The 19,136-nt window shown below is 38.7% G+C and overlaps 6 protein-coding genes across 6 annotated transcripts in view; 2 read left to right on the top strand and 4 right to left on the bottom strand.

Annotated features, from left to right (window-relative positions):
* The window catches only part of LOC107192511, an 11,498-nt gene extending 9,282 nt beyond the window's left edge, over nucleotides 1-2,216 (top strand). Inside the window, 7 exon segments of the mRNA XM_015581791.1 lie at nucleotides 179-281; nucleotides 481-829; nucleotides 892-1,005; nucleotides 1,068-1,229; nucleotides 1,317-1,511; nucleotides 1,584-1,900; nucleotides 1,972-2,216. Of these exon segments, the coding sequence (XP_015437277.1) occupies nucleotides 179-281; nucleotides 481-829; nucleotides 892-1,005; nucleotides 1,068-1,229; nucleotides 1,317-1,511; nucleotides 1,584-1,900; nucleotides 1,972-2,186 (1,455 nt within the window). The 3' untranslated portion in view covers nucleotides 2,187-2,216.
* A 246-nt stretch (nucleotides 2,217-2,462) lies between these two features.
* Nucleotides 2,463-3,921, bottom strand: LOC107192592 (transmembrane emp24 domain-containing protein 5-like). Its single transcript, XM_015581887.1, has 4 exons — nucleotides 3,622-3,921; nucleotides 3,229-3,425; nucleotides 3,087-3,153; nucleotides 2,463-3,021 (listed from the first exon to the last, which is right to left on the bottom strand). The coding sequence occupies exons 1-4, from the start codon at nucleotides 3,817-3,819 to the stop codon at nucleotides 2,791-2,793; spliced, it is 693 nt and encodes a 230-aa protein (XP_015437373.1). The 5' UTR covers nucleotides 3,820-3,921; the 3' UTR covers nucleotides 2,463-2,790.
* A 901-nt stretch (nucleotides 3,922-4,822) lies between these two features.
* Nucleotides 4,823-12,525, top strand: LOC107192625. Its single transcript, XM_015581931.1, has 7 exons — nucleotides 4,823-5,121; nucleotides 5,627-5,739; nucleotides 7,510-7,752; nucleotides 7,833-8,095; nucleotides 8,164-8,329; nucleotides 8,422-8,663; nucleotides 8,759-12,525. The coding sequence occupies exons 1-7, from the start codon at nucleotides 5,046-5,048 to the stop codon at nucleotides 12,285-12,287; spliced, it is 4,632 nt and encodes a 1,543-aa protein (XP_015437417.1). The 5' UTR covers nucleotides 4,823-5,045; the 3' UTR covers nucleotides 12,288-12,525.
* Nucleotides 12,526-12,566: 41 nt separating this feature from the next.
* On the bottom strand, nucleotides 12,567-13,658 carry LOC107192581 (probable peptide chain release factor C12orf65, mitochondrial). The gene has a single exon (XM_015581877.1). It carries the CDS (start codon nucleotides 13,656-13,658, stop codon nucleotides 13,137-13,139), a length of 522 nt encoding a protein of 173 aa, XP_015437363.1. The 3' UTR covers nucleotides 12,567-13,136.
* A 3-nt stretch (nucleotides 13,659-13,661) lies between these two features.
* Nucleotides 13,662-14,070, bottom strand: LOC107192583 (protein bcn92-like). The gene is made up of 2 exons (XM_015581878.1): nucleotides 13,845-14,070; nucleotides 13,662-13,743 (listed from the first exon to the last, which is right to left on the bottom strand). The coding sequence occupies exons 1-2, from the start codon at nucleotides 13,998-14,000 to the stop codon at nucleotides 13,705-13,707; spliced, it is 195 nt and encodes a 64-aa protein (XP_015437364.1). The 5' UTR covers nucleotides 14,001-14,070; the 3' UTR covers nucleotides 13,662-13,704.
* A 324-nt stretch (nucleotides 14,071-14,394) lies between these two features.
* LOC107192599 lies at nucleotides 14,395-17,504 on the bottom strand. The gene is made up of 10 exons (XM_015581895.1): nucleotides 17,383-17,504; nucleotides 17,018-17,314; nucleotides 16,155-16,934; nucleotides 15,850-16,084; nucleotides 15,557-15,774; nucleotides 15,240-15,488; nucleotides 15,004-15,152; nucleotides 14,809-14,929; nucleotides 14,565-14,740; nucleotides 14,395-14,500 (listed from the first exon to the last, which is right to left on the bottom strand). Exons 1-10 carry the CDS (start codon nucleotides 17,479-17,481, stop codon nucleotides 14,395-14,397), a joined length of 2,430 nt encoding a protein of 809 aa, XP_015437381.1. The 5' UTR covers nucleotides 17,482-17,504.
* Nucleotides 17,505-19,136: the final 1,632 nt, after the last annotated feature.

The raw sequence follows: 19,136 nt of genomic DNA, 5'->3' as shown, positions 1-19,136 counted from the left end.
TCTTGTAGGGAGGAATGCTTCAGACCCTCGTAAATTCGTTTTTTGACCGAGTCTCGGCAACAAGGTGGGGATAACGCCTAGGACAATAATCGTGTAGAACAAGCCAGACGATAATCGAGAGGGGTCTGTATGCAACATGCTCAGGATCACTAATGAAAGTCGAATCGTTTGATTACAGGTCGACGATACGATACCGTCTCAATCCACCACGGATTTGGCAAAACCGGGGCACAGAACGTTGTGGTGTCAGACACCGCAGGTGGCGGGTAGTCATCTTTTACGTATGCAACCAAGCAAACAAATAAGAATTATTATTGCAAACACAAAACGAATCCAGATAGCATCTGACGCCTATTTTAGGTCTAAGGCGTCTTTAAGCCGTCTTCAAGCCATCTTCAAGGCGTCATGTGCTACCTGGGTAACATACCGTTCCATAGTGAAAATCGTCCTCTATAAATCCCCGATTATTTCTGTTCTTAGAACATCTAACCGCCGAGGAGAGGAAAATTCAAGAAGTGAAATTCGAGATTCTGACCTCGGAAGCATCGTACTTGAACTCGCTCCGCGTTCTGGAGAACGAGTTTCTCAACGAGCCCGCGATCAACGATACGTTAACGTCCACCGAGAAAGATAAATTGTTCGGCGGTATCCCAAGCGTGTTACAGCGGTCGGAACAGTTCCTGGCCGAACTGGAAGGCGTATGGAGGCAGGATCCAATGTTGCACGAGCTGCCAGACGTGTTGCTTAAATACGCCGACAAATGCCTGGATATATATGTGGCTTACTGTACGAATCAGGTCGGCATAGACTCGACTCTGAAAGACTTGAGGTAGGTGAGAGGATTCTGTTCTATCGTTGTTGCCGCTCAAGACACACCGAATCAATTTCTAGGACGCAAAAGGGCCAGAAATTCCGCGAAACCGTCTCACAAATAGAAGCCCGTCCCACTTGCCAAAGCTTGTCGCTTCATTCGTTTCTAATGTTGCCGATGCAACGAATAACCCGGTAAGTTCGATCGAAATTTCAAACCGGCGGCGAATCGTAACATATCGATGCACATTCTTCAGACTTCCATTATTGGCCGACGCAGTTCTTTCCAAGTTATCGATAGACCACGCTGACAGATCGCGTTGGGAAAGAGTATTGTCCAGTTTAAGTTACATTGTCGCCGAATGCAACGAGGGTGCGCGTGCTGCGGCGAAGGAAGTGGAAATGGAAAACTTAGCCAGGTAACGATGAACATAAACATTTCGCTCCAAGAAACGTTTAATGCCACGTTTGTGGGCTTTTTAAACGATCGTTTCTTTGCTCGACAGAAAATTGGAATACTCCGCGAAAATTAAGCCTATCCTCTTGAGGGGGAAACATTTAGTGAAAAGTGGACCGGTTGTACAGTTGTTGACTAAAGCGGACGCAGAATACAAGCTCACGTTCGGGAAAAAGTTTAACAAGACACCACTCTACCTTTTACTGCTCACGGATTACCTTCTAGTCGCAAAATATAAGTCTAGGTACGAATCCCAGAAGCAATATATCCAGTAGTGCGTAAACTTTTCCATTACCATCTTACGTTTATATTCCAGTACTCAGGACGATACGTATACCGTAATAGATATCTGTAAGAGGAGCTTGATCGCTTTAGAATCAGTCCCGGAAGATTCTCCGTTCGCCGGACGTAATGCCATGCTACTTACTCTTCTGGAGAATTATTCCGGTCGTCAGGCTGAATATATTTTAACTTGCGAAAGCGACACGGAAAGGCAGAGATGGCTAGAAGCCGTGTCGCCCTCGAAACACGGTCTAGTAGGCGAGACCTTGTACGAAGTGTGGGATTGTCCTCAAGTAGTCGCTTTGTACAGTTACTCTCCCATTCAGTCGGACGAATTGTCGTTGCATCCAGGTGAGCGGTAAAAATCTCTAATAAACACGCTAGCCAACGTAACCCTCCGACTAAACCAAGTCCATTTTCAGGGGATGTCATAAACGTACTGAAAAAAATGTCGGACGGTTGGTTCCACGGTGAGAAATTGTTGGACGGCGAGCAAGGCTGGTTCCCTGGTAATTACACGAAGGAAGTCGCCTCCGAGCATGTTCGCGCGAGAAATCTTAAACAAAGGCATCGTCTTCTCGCTTTAAACGGCACTGTACTGCAACGAAAAGCAAAACAACAATCTCCCGTTTACTGATCCAATAAACTGCCGTTGAATTACAAATGATCATTGAAACTACGAATAAATTTTCAATCCATCCGAAACCTTTCACTTTTTCTCTCCTGTTCCACTTAATAAACCAATCCTTGTTCGTTCCGTGCATACATCGCAAACTGGTTGACCAAAGTCTACTTTCGGCCACCTCGGTTACGCTCTTCTCACCAATGAGAAACGCAACAGGTACCAAAGACTTAATGTAGCATTCAGATTCGCAGCGATGAAAAAATAATTATGTAACAAAAGTATGTCGTTATTTATTGTTTTCATATAAATACAATATATGCTTTTTTAATAAATTCAATTATACATAAATATAATCTGTTCGTCTATATTAAAATGCGGGAACTAAACAAATGAGTGGCGATAACGTTTCATTGGAGCAAATGTGAAATGCAGTACAGTCTTATGTCGTATGCTCTTTGATAAGTAACTTTACGTAAAAAGGAAAGAAAGTATAGTCAACTTTAACCTAGGAAAAGTACGGGAGGAAATTGCGTTGTTACGGGTGCAAATTCGACGATTTCGATAAAGTCGGACACCGAGAATTTTAGTAAATTCTTCGTACAAATTTTTACTCCATCTAGATGCCAGCTCTTGAATATTTAGATGGCTTTACATTGAACAATTTCCTAACAAAATATACCTGTGTCGTTGTTGTTATTATAATGACAGTTATTTGGGCAATGGACCACATTTGGACATAAAAATTGTTGTCCAACAACAAATTTAAATCTCGTGCTTCCCTGCTTCTGCTCAAATGTTGAGTTTGAAGCATTTCGTTCATATTTTTCTCCACGTTAGTTATTGTACTCTGTAAGAAAAACACACGACTCTCGATGTTATGGTGCCTAAATAAACAATATAGAAGATACATACTGTGAAATTATCAACGGAAAGATGTAATTCTTCCAGCTCCCTGGAATATTTATCCCATTCATCGTACCTGTAAAATACATTATCATCAGATAAATTGAAATAAACTTCACATGTATTATAGATACATAGTTCGGCACATTACCTAATCACAGAGATATACAAATTGATTAATTTCGAAGCAAATCGCGAGAACTGATTGTCCACGCATATGCTGTAGTAGCCAGCATTTTTCACCGTATCCTGATAAGCTGAATCAGGAAGCCATTGATAAGGATGAACTAGCACACCTTCCGGATTTCTTACAGCTAATCCAGCTTTACCATCTCCGCCCCGTATTACCTGTATTTATAAATATCGTCGAATATTCTCTTCTCCTTTCATAAAAATAGTATAAACGCTAATGTATTTCCAAGCCACCATGTATGACCATATGGTCAAGAGTTGCTTGTAACAAATCTTAAAAAGCATATAAATCTCCACTTCGAGTAAACACGTCATCAGAATATTGTAATTCTGGCAAAGAAAGGCTATATACCTGAAAATTCACGTAGAAATCGGCTCCGGCGCTAGCATATTGAAAGTAACAATCCTCTTTTCCGGCATCAATGTGCACTTTGTAATCGGCGATTATCGCGGGTAAAGTTGCGTACCAGGGCTGAGGTATACTAGTATTCACAAGGCTGAAGAGCACCCCGAGAACCAGACTTCGTAAGAAATTAGACATTCTTCGCATTTAATAGAATAGGTCATTACAACGATCCACCCGTCCGGCAATCGCTTTCACAACGGCTCTGACAGACAAGTGTGCAAGTGTGTTCCAATCACTAAACTCCTACCACTTTGCACAGACGATCAGAACACATGCACAAACACACAGTTGACCATCCCACTCCGCTGCTGTCCGCTACAATTACCAACCAAAACGAGAATTCATTCTCATGCCGTGTCTTCAGTGGTATTTGATGCATCTTACAATATATAGGAAAACCACGTAAATTACATTTACACATTTTTTTCGAATTGTGTCACTCGTTGTCGCATATGCCAGAATCGTTATCCGTGAATAAATAATTTTCAATTTTGGCGCTTTCAGTTATGGCGCCGCCTATGGTGAAGGGGCCAAGTTATTACCGATTAATATCATTGCAAAATCGCACATCCATCTGTGTTATGATTGAAATTTTTGTAATGTTATTTATTAACAATATTAATATTCTACGGACAATTAACTTATTTAAATAATTCCCTGTATCGACCACGAAGTACGGTATCGCCATCTAGGGACACGAGTGAGGTACTGTTTGGCTTGTAACTTGGGCGTTTTACCGTAGATGGCGCTATAAATTTTTTTTTCGATCGTATCTAACCACATTTACCGTGATAATCAACCGATCGTGACGCACAGCATCGATTCAAGTGAATTATTGCAGACAATCTGACATCAGTGTACTTTTAAAAATCTATTATATACTAGTAAACATCACCGCATAAGATAGAACTTATTTCAGCTGGTTACTTTCGACTGTGGAAGAAGGGGACAACTTACGTATGACACATATAATTGATATACATCACTATACACATACATTTTAACCGTGATTCTACTGGTGTGTATATAGTTGATTCCCTTTCTTTCGATACCAGGGACATTTTTTCTATTGGCCATCCTTATGTCTATATATTTCATGGTTTAAATATCAAACTGTTACGCATAGTTTCAGTTGGTTTCAGTTCATCGAAGTGTTCAGTTCGGTGCGAACGGTTTTAGGTATTCTCGTTACAAAATGAAAGTTTTGGTACCTAGTGATGTTTCTATGATAATGAATACCATCGAAGAACGTGCAAAGAGGTATTTGTGATGATATATAGCACGTTTGTGAGAATGGGAAGTGCTTCAAAAATACTAAAATATAGTGAAAGGAATCTATCGTTGTTGTGTGTGCGGTGCATAGCATAGGAATGGTATCTCCGTCTAAAATTCAACATCAAGAGCACAAGCAGCCATCAAGAGAAAATAAATTGACCAAACACTCACGTATGTCTAACATGCGCCCATAAACGTTTATTTTTATGTAGATCAGTATACGAGAAACGAAATCTTTCTTCGACCATTTCTCTTTTGATACACGTACATATCGTCTCACGTATTTACGTAAAACTTTTTCACTCGTCGAGTACGTAAATGATTTGTTCCTTGACATTTGCATGATGATCTCATCGTACGCTATATTACTAAGTCCAACACCGATGGAAAAGCATGTTATTTCATCTTTTCCGAACGATACTGCGTTTCATTTCTTATCGGTTCATCTTCTTTCCGTTCGTGAAATATATTATTGCTGAATTCCAGAAGCAATTTTATACTTCAGAAACAGCATAAACAACAATGATTTATGCTTACGCGGTTTAATTGGACCGATGGCAACACTAGTGGAAAGATTTTTTCTATTAATCTATCGAATATTGCACACCTGACAACGTAGAAAATTTTATAGTTTACAATTTGATTGATGCTATAATAGATTTTTATGATATTTTAGATGTTCGTACAGAGAAAGATCTGAAACCGCTAGGGGGAAAGTCTTTTTACTTGGACATAAAAAACCATGCTACTACAGCCAAAATAGAAGCAAAAATCAAAGACTTGGGTGGGGTAAGTTTGATTTCCCTGTAAATGATATTCATGGAATCGTCTCTTCCTACCCCCCAGTTTCCTTCTCGTTGATTCGCTGCACACAGTTCTAACGCATTTGATGTTACTCTTCTTTCGTGTTGTTTGCCCCACCTCTTTCCCCACGCTTCTTCAGTTTCTCCCGTCTTTCTCGTGTGATTGTTTACTTTCTCGCTTGAGTCTTCCTTTCACTCTATCATCTATCTTTCTTCCCGCCATTTTCAGTGACCCTTTGTATATATCCTGTTAGCATTAACTCTCCCCCTATAGCGCGTGTGTGTACATATAGCGTGCGTTTAATTTCAAATTTCAAACATGTGGTGTTCTGTTAATCCGGAGAAATGATATTGTATGAGAAATGTAGTTGAAAAGATTTGTCGATCGTCGAAGTGAAACGGAAGAAAACGAATACGTTGAAATTTGAATGAAGGGATAACAGAATAAAAAGATACTCATAAATCAGAAGAATGTTACTCGACTGTTGGCTATTAGTAGTTACCAAAGTAAAATTTTCGTATCAACCGTGTCAGGTACGACGACTGTTGAAAATGAATGTTGTATAGTTGGAAATATGATAATTATAAAACAGTTGTGTTGACAAACAATCGCTGAAAAACCGGGTCGCGTCGCGCCATCTTTACGTTAGCTTGGGAAGTATAACGAAGTGGACCAATTTGTCACCTACGGTTGTTGTGTTACTGCGTGGGTAGCTTCGAAAAAAGAACGAAAAAAAAGTGGACATGGAAACGGAACGTAAAGCGATTTTCACATATTCAGAAAAGAAATCGTGTTCGATTTGTCACAGCGTACGCTGTCGAAGAGCAAGCCGAAATGCAAAGCGCCGCCTCCAGGCTCGTCTGCCAAGCTGTTAACGGCGAATGGCCATTTTGTGCGTGACAGTTCTCCCCCGCGAGTAACGATCTCGTAGCGCGTCCCAGCGCTCTTTTCCTTTGCCTCCTTACTTTCGTTTGATTGCCCGAGACATCACAATATAATTCCCCCTCCGAAACATTTTCACGTGAATCGCATTTCGAAGGGTGTCCGACGCGTACTTCGTAATATTCACGAATTCGCGAACCGATAAACAGTGCCGTTTCCGAGGAAGTTGTTTTGCACGGAGGTTTCGCAAGTTTCACCATCGTTTGACAGTAATCGAATGTAAACTGTCCGATTACCTTGGACTTCGGTGGATTCGGTTCGAGGAATTCGTTTACGTTCGTTTCATTATCGAAGCGTCCTGAATTATTCCTTTACTTCGATCCCACGTGCTTCGTTATTGTCCTGGTTCACCGCGACTCGGCGTATTATTAGAATGCGGTGTGTAACAATGCGGCAACCATTGTTGACTGCACGAAGATTTCCATCTACATACACGTAGCTCTCGACTTCTGGGAAAACGTTTGATAGCGCGCTTAAGTCCCGTTCGAGAGGAACACGAGATTGCTTGACGTCAGCATACCGCGATGTAAACGTGTGTCGTCCGTGCGTCCGTCAACGGGGCAGTTATCACCGGGTGTTCTACACTTAGTGAATCCTTTTCTATGCAGCTACCGATCTTTCTCGCGTGAGTGAAATCCTCTGAGCTTTTCGCTTGCTTTAATCCTTCCTTTCGCGCCTCTTTTTCCTGCCTTTCATTTCACTGGTAGATTAACGCGCTTTTACGTTGTCCTTACGGCGTTTGTTCGCTATGTCCGTTTAGCGATTTGAATTTTTCTGCACTGTACATTTTTTAAACTCCATTTTCCTTTTTAGGTGATAGAGTTATTTTTAGTACGGAGCGTCAACCTGGTAGTTAGTGACAGGGTAAACAAGTCAGGTTACATAAACTTAGAGAAACATAAATGGGGTTGTGCCAGTGGAGGCAGTGGGGGACCTCCCTCACTGAGGAGTTTAGAAACTCCAACTCCTATGCCAACTCCTCAGACACCGTATTTTAGTCCTGACTCTACCTTATCTAGCTCAATTGCTCTAAGGGGTCAAACTACCCAAAGATCTGTAAGTACGACATTTAAGTGAACCTTACTTCTGCATCGAGTAGTTCTTAATTCTCTGTATTCTTCGATGAAACATTGTAGAAATCGCGAGTGGATGCAATGTTGGAACGTGCTCTGATACAGCCACAACAGTGTTCTGTGGATCCACTTTACAACGCCAAAAGTTGGGGAATTCCTATTTGGGCAGTCGATAAACTTCAAGCTTGGCTCGATAAAATCTATTCGTCTGTTAAAGATACCAATCATCTAAAACAATCAAAGCATTCTTATCAGCAGAGTTCAACCAAGGATTTAAAGGTCAGGCATCTCAAGGGACCTTATATAAAATTTGAGGCCTTTCAAAGGTAAGTTTTTCCGCGCTTATCGTTTAATTATAAACTACATTGTTTATTACACTTCTATCTGTATTTAGAAACACAAGACCTGTCTTTGTTGAACTACCTGTGTGGCCAACATTAAATTTTTCCGGAAATCCAGGTTCTTGTCCTTTCAACGCGAAAAGACGAGAAAGGCCGGAAAAGTTGCGAGTAGAAATAAAAGAAAATAGGGAAGGAATTCAGCCTGTCAAACAAGGGGAGGTAACAGCATAAAACATGCATACGATGTATGGTGTATAATGTAACGTTTTGATCAATTGTACACGCGATAATATACTTTAAATAATGGACAGGATAGAGAGATGACTCGGCGACCACGGACAACTGCCACTCGTGCTCGCAGAACTGAACAGTTATCGTCTGGTTATTGTGAAATTTGTCGTATTAGTTACCGAGATCTGACCAAGCATGTACAAAGCGATCAACACCTCAGCTTTGTGCGAAACAATGATAATTTTTTGTCTTTGGATACTCTGATCAATGCAGGAGCTAATGTGGAAGCATTTCTAAAACTGAACAGAACAAAAAATATAGAGTATGTAATTGTTTTACTGTTTATTTATGATAAATTTGTTTTTCATCCTAACTTTGGTACTTGATAAGCATTTGTTTTTTTTTTTTATTTAACAGAAAAGACTGTAACCTGTTTTCCAATGGAGATCGTAATCTTCATGACATAGTACTGCCAGAAGGAAAAGTCAATAGGGACTCGAAAAGCTTAGGAGATTTTGAAGTCGAAGACATAAAAATGGTGCAGTGTAATGGTGCACGAAGGAATCTCAATTTAAGACTAAGTTCACCACACAATTTACGAACTCGTGCGAAACACGAAAGCGGTCATTTGTTGAGATCAAAAGGCAGTCCATGGCACGAGGTAGAGAAGCCGGAGAAATTTTATGATAAGTTTGAGGGTTACACTATAAAAAAACGAGCGAAAGGAACCATTTGGATAGAGGAGGATGAACCGGAAGATGTCTTGATACAAGTACAGGAATTAAAGGAGCCCAAACAGGATGAGTATAAGATCAAAGCATTTTCAACAGAATTAGGAGAGAAATGCAAGAACGAGAAAGACTGTGGGGACGTTTGTAATAAGCAAAATAATTCCGATAATGAAGATGCCCAGAAATCAATAGTTTCGTATAACGAACCGAATAATATTGCGAATACGGGAAAAGTTAGACAGAATCGCGATTCTGTGCAATACAGAAATCATGAACAACATATGAATGGTAGTGTAAAAAATAATTCTAACGAAGTTACTTTAAGTACAAATGAGAACAATTGCAATGATTCCTGCAAAATATCTAGAAACGAAACTGTAAAGGGGTTAAATTGTAAATTACAGTTGGAAAACGTAACAACATGTATAAAAAAGAGTTCGGAAATATGCGTCGGTGTTAATACAGATGTCGTCTGTAACGGTCATGTTATAAAAGATGAACAAGGTATAAATAAACTGTTAAACGATGTAGACAAGAATGATGTGAAAGCAGACAAACCGCCGAGATGTTTCAAATCAAGCAGACGGGGCGGCAGGGGCTTCAGGGGACGACACAGACTATCCGTTGAGGAACGTTTGATCGAAGATAATCGTGCGTATTACAAAGTCGAAGTGTTAGGAAGTAAGTTAAGGTCAAGTGTAATATCGAACAGTAATTCACAATGTGCTGTGCAGAAAGATGTCGATGGTGAGGATAGAAAGGAAGTGCCATCTAGCGAAAAACCAGTAGTTGTACGATTTAAACGCGTAAGAAAATCCGAATTATCGTTGCTTAGTGACGAGGCGGAGTCCTTCATGTTCGGGGAACCGAGGCGCGAGGACTCCAGCGAAACAAGCGACGATGAACAAAGTAGCATATTACCAAGGGAAACCGAGAGTGAATGTAACGACACGGTAAGCTCCGAGTTCCCTGGTTCATCCATAGACTGCGCATCGCCTGTGAAGTCAGAAACAATCGAGGATGATTCGCAAGATTCTCTGAACTTGGGTCGAGCTAGGAAAAGAAGACGTACGCAGGCGGAGGCTCTTATCAAAGACAACGAGGATTATTACAAATTTGAAACTCCTGGGAGTAGATTACGATATCAGGCACCGTTGACTGGAATAAAAGAACCGTCGCCCGTCGAACAAACGGCGAAAACACAGGAAACAATAGAAAATGTGCAAGTAGACGAACAGGAGAGAGTATATCCGTCCAAACCTTCGCCAGAAGTTGAAAAGATGCAGTTCTCCTTTGAAGCTATACCAGCATCTGAGCCATGGTATCAGACGTACCAGCGGCAAGACGAGGGAGCAGAATTTTGGCATTATTTTAGCCAACGGGACTCGCAGAAGCCGTTTCTTTTACCGTATGAAATTGAAAATTTTCACGAAATTCTAGCAAAAAATCAAAGTAGAAGCGAAAGCAAGAGGAAAGGCCGTGGCCGGAGTACGGGTTGCATGGGGCGATCACCAAGGAAGAGTCCTCGATGTCATGCGTCGACATTGGCCATTATGTCCACGATAATTAGGAAACGGGAACAGCAACAGCAGACTTCGAAATTGTATACGATAGACGAATGTCAGATCATTAGATCGCAAGCAGACACGCCGAGACCGGAACAAAAAGTCGAATTGAAGCTGGATATAGACGAAGAATTAAAGGACATGGTGAAAACGCTCGACGAAATGCTGAACGGGACGGACAATTTTGATGTGAATGACTCTTTCGAACCGGATACCACTCAGATAGAATCGAATCTTTATGAACCAAATATTCCGAAAGGGCCTCCCTCGAACTTACTAGAACTGCTGGAGAATTGTCACGAGATCGCGAACTGTTTAGAAAATTCGTCGTGCGCCAGTTCGGAATGCGGCGAGGGTAACGTCGAGTCGCCATCGAAACGGAGAAAAAAGAGGAAAAACCGTACGGGTTGGCCTGGAATCAAGATGAAGAAAAAACTTCAAAGTAAACCTTCGGTTGACGTCGATTGTGGCGACAGGGAGAACGTGACGGGAAAGGATGTCGAACAGGTGGAGACTAGTTGCGACGTGCAGGACACGAACACTACTGATCGATTGGCTGAGGAATCCAATGTCAGAATACCGACATCTGTTCCTAGTATCTCTCACGATAACGAACAGTCGATATCCGTTGGCCATCGAAAAGATGATGCGTGCCTATGCGAAGTGTATTCCTCGAATATCACCTCCAACACGTGTCACGATGGGACCGAGAAGAATGATGCGAGTGCAGAGACGCTTGACGATTCCGTTTTACACACAAACACAGAAACCTGTACAGAACCACCCCATACGCCCGACATATGCAACGAGACTGAAAGGAATTTCATATTAAATAAAGATTACACGTTCAGGAACGATTTATCAGAGATCGAGGAGATATCGGAAAACGATCCAGGTAACGACGAGAATCATGTGTTTCGAAAAGATGTGAACTCGATCGCGGAACGACGTTTTATCGCGAAAGCGACTATAAAGAAACGTCAGCGTGACAACACGTCCGCCGAAACATGTGAATCGCGTGCTGAGCTCGAGAACCACGAGAATCTACGCAGAAAAGAAACCGAAGCTGGAATAGTTCCCCGGAAACACCACAACGCGAACGGTTTGCCAAGAAAACGCCAGCAGAAACTCCATTCGGAGAATCCGGACTCCGAGGTGGAACATCACAACAGCGTCTACAAAAGGAGTAAAGTAACGTCTAAGAAACGAATGTACTCGCGGAAATGTGCTAGAAGAGATAACATACCTTCCGACGCTGTGTTCGAAGATGAGAATTGTAAAGAAGATTCCTATTTAAGTATTACGTGTAAAAAGCAACAAAACCTGAGGGGCGTTAAGCGACGAGCCGACGCCGTGTCGTCGGAGACTCAGGATTCCGAGGTCGAGTGCGCATTGTCGGGCCGCGTTAGTCCGACTATCATCACGACGTCGGAACTCGAGCAAAGGCGTTCGAGCATCGAGTTTCAGCCGGTTGTTAGAATGATGAAGATCGACGATCAAGTAGACATGGACCACAGTATTCTTTCGGTAACGATCGCGAGTAACAGACGGTTAAGAAGTTCCAGTTCCCCGAGATCAAATGTGCAACCACCGAAAAAACGTTTGAAGACCGGTCGTGGTCAGTTCGGACGGTGGTTGAAGAGTAGCTGAAATCCTCGATAAGGTTTCGGTTGTATAGCTTAAATTTCAAGGCCGGGACACATTTTTCACGGGATCTCGATATTGAAATTTACTCTATACCCTCTCTGCAAGTGTACATTACTGTATAAAACATTATTTGTGTATGTAGAATAGTATTTAACGCTATTGGCACCATCGATAGGATTTTATTAATATTCTTCTTAGTGTTTTTTCCAATAACGGCTCTGTTACGAAAGCCCTCCCCCACCCCACCCCCTGTACATTCTTTAGATGCAGTCATTGCGTTCTTAAACAAGAAATTTTGTCGTTTGTATGTATGTATCATCTGTGTTTATAAGAGTTTTGTTTCATTTTGCCTCGCATGGGCATACGCGTGACATGTTACGTACAAAAGAAATGATTTCCATTCGCAAAAGCAATCTTCAAATTACGCAAGGCTGCATAAAAAGCTTTATTGTAGCGTATCGATCATGTTCTGTTACAAAATGCATCATTGAATGTAACATTAAACATTAAATCCCCTCTCGAGGGTCCACCGAAATATTTTATTTCGAAGAAAAGTAATGTAAGCCTTTCATGATTACAAAAAAAGAGATGACTATTAAAGATATGAATTTTCCATTAAAATCAAAAGAAACGTTCTACGCGCTTTTTATAACCTTTCACATTGTTCGCCTATTGTATATATAGTATGCGAAGACAATCCTATATACGATACTGCATCTGTTTCCATTATACCACTTTAGTTTTTATTTATTTTAATTCGTTTCACAGTATTTCAACGTATTAACGTAATTGTTTCATAAGTACCTAAAGCAAGAGACTTAATGCAATTTATACACTTTATCAAATGAGTAACTATGTGAGATTTTCCCGTTCCTTGAAAGATTCCTTTAAGGCAGTCAGTTTCTTTTGTTTCTGTTTCTTTTTTACAGAATCCTGTTTCATAAATATTTCTTTCTGACTTTCAAGGGAATTTTCGTTGTTGATTAGATTATCCAATTTCGTCAGCATGATTTCCCTGGCAATTTTCCTATTTTGCTGCAAACTTCTCGTTTCGTGGCACTTTACTACGAGTCCGGTAGGTTTGTGTTTTAAAACCACTGCATTAGACGTTTTGTTGGTTGCTTGACCCCCAGGTCCAGATCCTCTAACATGTTGTTCCTCGAGGTCACTTTCGATCAGTTCAGGCACATTCGAATAATCTAGGTACCGTTTATAGGATTTGTACCGTAGTTGATTACGGTCCTTCAACCATCTGTTTAAATTCCTATTACTTCTGCCGCATGTTAAGTCACTAATTTTTCCGTGAGGTTTTAAAAATATGTTGGCGAGCAAGGGTTGAAGAAAGTAATTTTTGCATAATAATGACTTAAACATTCTTACATATATAATTACATATCCACTTTTGTTAATACTCAGTTAGTTAAACAACCCGTTGATTGCACAAAAGCTCCTGTCCCTTCTGAAATGAAACATATTTCCTTTTTAGGTTAAGTAAAATAGGCTAACTTATTTAAGGACAGTTGTAAATATAACCCTGGTGTATAGTAACGTTTATTTTACCTTCAACTGGAAATCAATCTGTGCCTGGTCAGTCAACTCTTTATTCCCTCTAAAACTGTTACGAATTCGAGTTCGGAAATATCTTTTATCTGTATATTTCAAATTTTCACCGTACCGCAACAAATCTTTGTACAGTCTTAAAACTACTTGTCTCATTTTGTATCTTTCTAATAAAATTAAAGTATTTTTGTGTATTCTAATTATTAATCGTCGTTACCCGCATCACTGGTCATACAACGAGCATCGTAATTGGTTAGTTTCACCGCCATGTTATTTACCGACAAACTTCTGTTCACTCACTCTTTGAGATAGTACATATATCATGTATTTATGTATATATGTACATAAAAATACATCATATAATAGTGGAAAGTATGTACTGCATTGATTCGGTGATTCGATCGATATTTACAAATGAACAAATAAGTTGAACATTGGTATATAAAGTAATAGTTTATTTAAAAAGTTTGTATTTCAAGTAAAAATCGTTTGAAAAATAATTAGTTTCATAAAGATGATTCTCTAGTTTAACATTAAGCAACGTTGTTCTTCAAAATTCTTGAAACTCCATCTCGTATAATTTTTCTATCATGTCGTTCACTGGTAATTCTTTTGTTGTTTCAATTATCAGTTCCTCCACCAATTTGTCAGATATCCTGTTTAAAAAAATGTATCATTTGAAGTTTATATGACAAATAATATGTTCTTTTATATTCTTACCATGCTACAATATCCCATGGTTTGTTTTGCGTATTGCTGGAATACATTGGCCTCAATTCACACAGTCTTTTATAGTCATTTTTATATGCTAAAATCCGTTGCTTAGTCTCTTTTGCTATGGTAAGTTGCAACTTATTTCTGGTTATTAAACGTATTGTTCTTCTATCACTGGACATCTGAAAATTGATTATAATGATTCTTATAATATGTGTTCCAGTGACATATGCTTCATTATATTACATACATTTATCGCAGTTTCATCTGCTTGACAAGAAGCATCGCATTGTCTTGTTCTACAAGTTTTATCCTTGGATGACATACAAATCAGTTGCACATTCTTATCGCGTTTTTGAACTTCAGATATGCTGTCATAATACAGAAAACATTTATTCTTATTTGACCTAAGTGAGATGTACTTTTATCGTTATACTTAATTTACCTATTTGATTTAAAATGCAAACGATTACAACCACATTCTGTTGAACATGCTTTTGTATCAAAGTCCTTAGGAGACTGATATTTTTGTAGAAACCCCATTAGTGTCTCCATAGATGTTTCTGATATAGGCTGTGCTTCTACTTCTGTTTGCTATTGAATCACGTTTGTTGTAGTTAATATTTAAGTTATAATTATCTTCATTAAAATGTGTTTTCATTTATTATTATATAGAATTACCTTTTTTGATACAAGAGTCATTAAATCATTTATTACAGGTACTAAAGTGGACAAATGTTCTTTGGTAATTGTTGTTACCTTTTTTACCAAATCATCATCGTTTGAAACATTTTGTACTTTAATATCTTTTTCTTTATCGTTTGTACTTTCGGATTTCCACATTTCAGTGAAAGACTTCTTTCGTAGTTCTTTAGACTGTTCTACTTTCATTGCATTACTATGTTTGGTTTGAATTTCTAAATTACTATCCTATTTCAAAAAATTACCTTTTTCAAACAGATTCTAAAATGTCAATATTTATTATTAATACATCTTACATTCTCCGAATCGATTGGTACTTCGTCCATCATAGTTTTAACATCGTCATCTTTCAAATAGTTCACTTTTTTCGTGGATTCAATCAGAACAGTATCCCTAGAAGACGAGGTATGTGTGACAGGACTGGGATACAATAACTCGGGTATCGAATTATGTTGAACGTGTATGTTCTTTGTGTCCACAACATTACATTTCCTTTCTTTCTGGTAAACGTGGCCTGAAAAGTATACACTTTTAATACGTTTAAAATAAAGTATATAAAAACCGAAAATATTGGATAAGTGTCGCATACTTTTTCTTCTTAAATCTATCTTCTTTTTTTGCTTAGTTTTAGGTACATCTATACTGTACATGCTTAGTCGACTGGATAGATTTTTTTTGTTGGATCGCCTTTCATTTTGTAAAGATGTTGTTGCAAGGGTCACCGTAGATTCAACGTTCTTATGATTCATAGGTTGATGTTTAGAATCTAAATTCAATTTTAATTTAGACAGTATGGCGTCAATATTATCTTGAACATCGTTTTCCTATAATGAAAGATTTTTATGAAGAACTTTGTTTTTAAATTAGTAAAATTGTTCTTGCTAAACAAATTACCACTGGTAAGGTATTGGTATCCCCGGAACAGTAATAATTGGCAGAGATTGCAATTTTGTTACAAATGTCTCTCAAAGTGCTGACAATCTGTAATACATTTTGAAGCTTTGTAGGATGACCCTCGGGTGTAGAGTTAGGTATATGTTTACAATAAGCAATTAAAGCTTGTATTAATAATTGATGAGCAGCAATCAATTTCTGTTTAATCATATCTTGATGAAATGAAGTACTTCTATGACACTGCTTTAGCCTTATTCTAGAAGATACAGCTCCAATATGCCTTTGAATGCTTGTGACAAGCCTGTTAAGATTGTACAGATAGTTTCTTGAAAATCTAATGGCAAATTCCATAGTCTGTTGTTGTCTTCTTTTCAGATCGTTATCTCCATCTGGCAGAGGAATCCTGTGTAATCTAAATGAAATTTCATTTAGTAATTCAGAAATTTTCTTTTGCATTGCGAAAATTTTGTGTATTATAAGTGGATCTGCTTGTACATGAACAGTATTGGTTCTGTCACTACTCGACTCTGAATCTGAATCACTCTCAAAGTGATTGGTTGCACGAAGGAGTTGATTTGTATAATGCTTCTTTTGTATAATGAAAGGATCCGATACAGATTTTTTGGTCCTTGATCTCAGAACTTTTTTGGATTCTTCAGAATCTTTATAATTCAAAATATTATCTTCTTGTAACATGGGAATTACAGGATTAGCTTTGTGTATACCTTTATCTTTTATCTGTGCTGTTTCTTTTAGAGAATTGTTCTTTTTGCTGTTTAGCTAGTATTTAAAAAACAACATTAACTTGCTTTTGCTTGGAACACGATACGATGGTCACATTGAAAAACTTAGAAGGCACTTACTTCTGTATTTGGGGCTTTTCCGTTTCTGTTATTTGATTTATGATTACAAATCCCTTTGTTTCGTTCAGGGAGAGCATCTTCTTGAAGTCTCTTCAGTTCTCTATCTACATCTTGTATATTTTCTTGCAAGAGATATTTGACACTTTCTATAGATGGGTGAACATCTTTCCCTTGAAACCTTAGATCATTTAACTCCTGTTCCTGAACAAATGAAGTCCAGATTCGCTCTTCGTCCTCCTTGCATCTTTGTCTTTGTACGCTTTTCACTACATGCTTGAAATGACTTTCAGGTATATACTAGAATATAAGGCATTTCATGTTACTAAACAGTTACATATATGTGGTAAGTATAAACATACAAATACCTTAAACTTGTAATCTTCATTCATCTTAAAAGACAGGAAACGTTCTCTGTCTTCATTATTCATTCCATTGGTTTCTCTGCTTCCCATTATAAAAGCCATTTCTCCTTCGATATGTTGATGTTTCAAAGATTTATTTCAACGAATTTTCTACGCGTTCCTTGATATGCTAAAGAAAGAATATCAAGGAACGTGTAAATTCTGAAAGAAATGGACGCGAGCCTACCCTTCTTCCGATGGTAACGCGAAGAAAGTTAAAAAAAAAGGTACTTTCTTCTCAGTTTTCCACAGGAGTTAAATTGGCAGTACAACATCGATATTTTAGTAACATAACAAAAATACTTCAGAGTACATACTCTCAAATCAAAATCTGAAATGCATGAATGTGGATATAGATGATGCACTATTCACACAGAATACACGCGGGTATAACGGGTTGCATCTATACATATATACTCCATCAATGGTGTTTTTCAATGATTGAAAAATATCTTTTACGTTTCTAATTATTCCCAGAGACTAACTTTCACGAAAAATCTACGAAGTAAGTTTTATTTTTATATGTTAACGCATGGGTCAGTTGAAAGTTAACAAATTCCACGTGCTTGTATCGTTCTGCAGAGCAGCAGTTACAAATGTCTTTTTCACGAATTACATATGGTCGATATTGTATATTGTATGCGAATAAATGTTAGGATAGAATCGACAGAAGATGACATGGGCGCGGCTATGGTGTGCTATCATTGCTATTCGTGCTATTCAGTGCTATTGGATCAATACTGCCGCGCGCAAGGCATAGAAAACACAGGTCGTCTTGCGAACAAATTTCGTCCTGCGTATCCGAACGGAGTCCACCTGACGATCCATACCTTTTGCGCGCTTTTTTTTGAAAAATCATCGAATCACCTCTACGATATAAGCTCTGTTTCTATTCTTTGTTTAGGCTATTATAGTATTTACTCGCGCATCTCACAACATGTATGTTTTTATCATCTTCCTCGTATTTAATTAGTCTCGAGGATCCGTGAAATTGTATCAGTTCTCTGGAACAATTAATCGTGAAAAATCGAAGTCCACCATTGTTGCTAAAGCGTTAACCAATCCTTGGTTGGTGTCCAGGTGACGTCAGAAAGTTCAGGCGCAGAATCGCGGTCCACCGAGCCCCCGATATCGTGTGTGCCGTCGAATTTTCGGCTTTCGTTTCGCTAAGAAAATCTCGCTTTAAATATTACTCGGTAATGTATAAAATGAAAATTTTTCTCTTTTCGGGGGAATTTCGTTCGTTCTATGTCATCAAGTATTTCTTTCACTGTCTCGCATTCAATCAGTCTGTATTAGTTGTGTTTCTTTCGATGTCGTTAAAATATTCCGAACGATAATGATGCGGCGCGGGATGATTTTAATTCTTACGAGGGAACAATATACCTATTATTTTATCAGCAGCGCAATAACATCGCATTGTTGAGTAGTTAATGGGTTTTTGTGTACATGAAATGCATAAAACGGATCGATAATATTTAGAAGTTACTTACTATTTCGCAATATGTATTTGACGTTTTAATGTTATTCCTATTATTTGCTTAACAAAATTATTGAGATGAATTATCTCATTATGTTGTAAGACATGTTATACGATTATGATTGGAATATTTATACTCCTAAATGAAATATATTGATATTTTTACTGTATCTTTTTTCAGATGCTTGGGAGCGTGATAACTCTTTAAACAAAAAACTTCGCATTAGTTATCTGCAAA

The sequence above is a fragment of the Dufourea novaeangliae genome, unplaced genomic scaffold (assembly GCF_001272555.1).
Source record: "Dufourea novaeangliae isolate 0120121106 unplaced genomic scaffold, ASM127255v1 scaffold355, whole genome shotgun sequence".
In the NCBI taxonomy this organism is placed as follows: domain Eukaryota; kingdom Metazoa; phylum Arthropoda; class Insecta; order Hymenoptera; family Halictidae; genus Dufourea; species Dufourea novaeangliae.
Note: the sequence above shows the minus strand (reverse complement) of the source record. Positions and strands in the feature narration are given on the sequence as shown.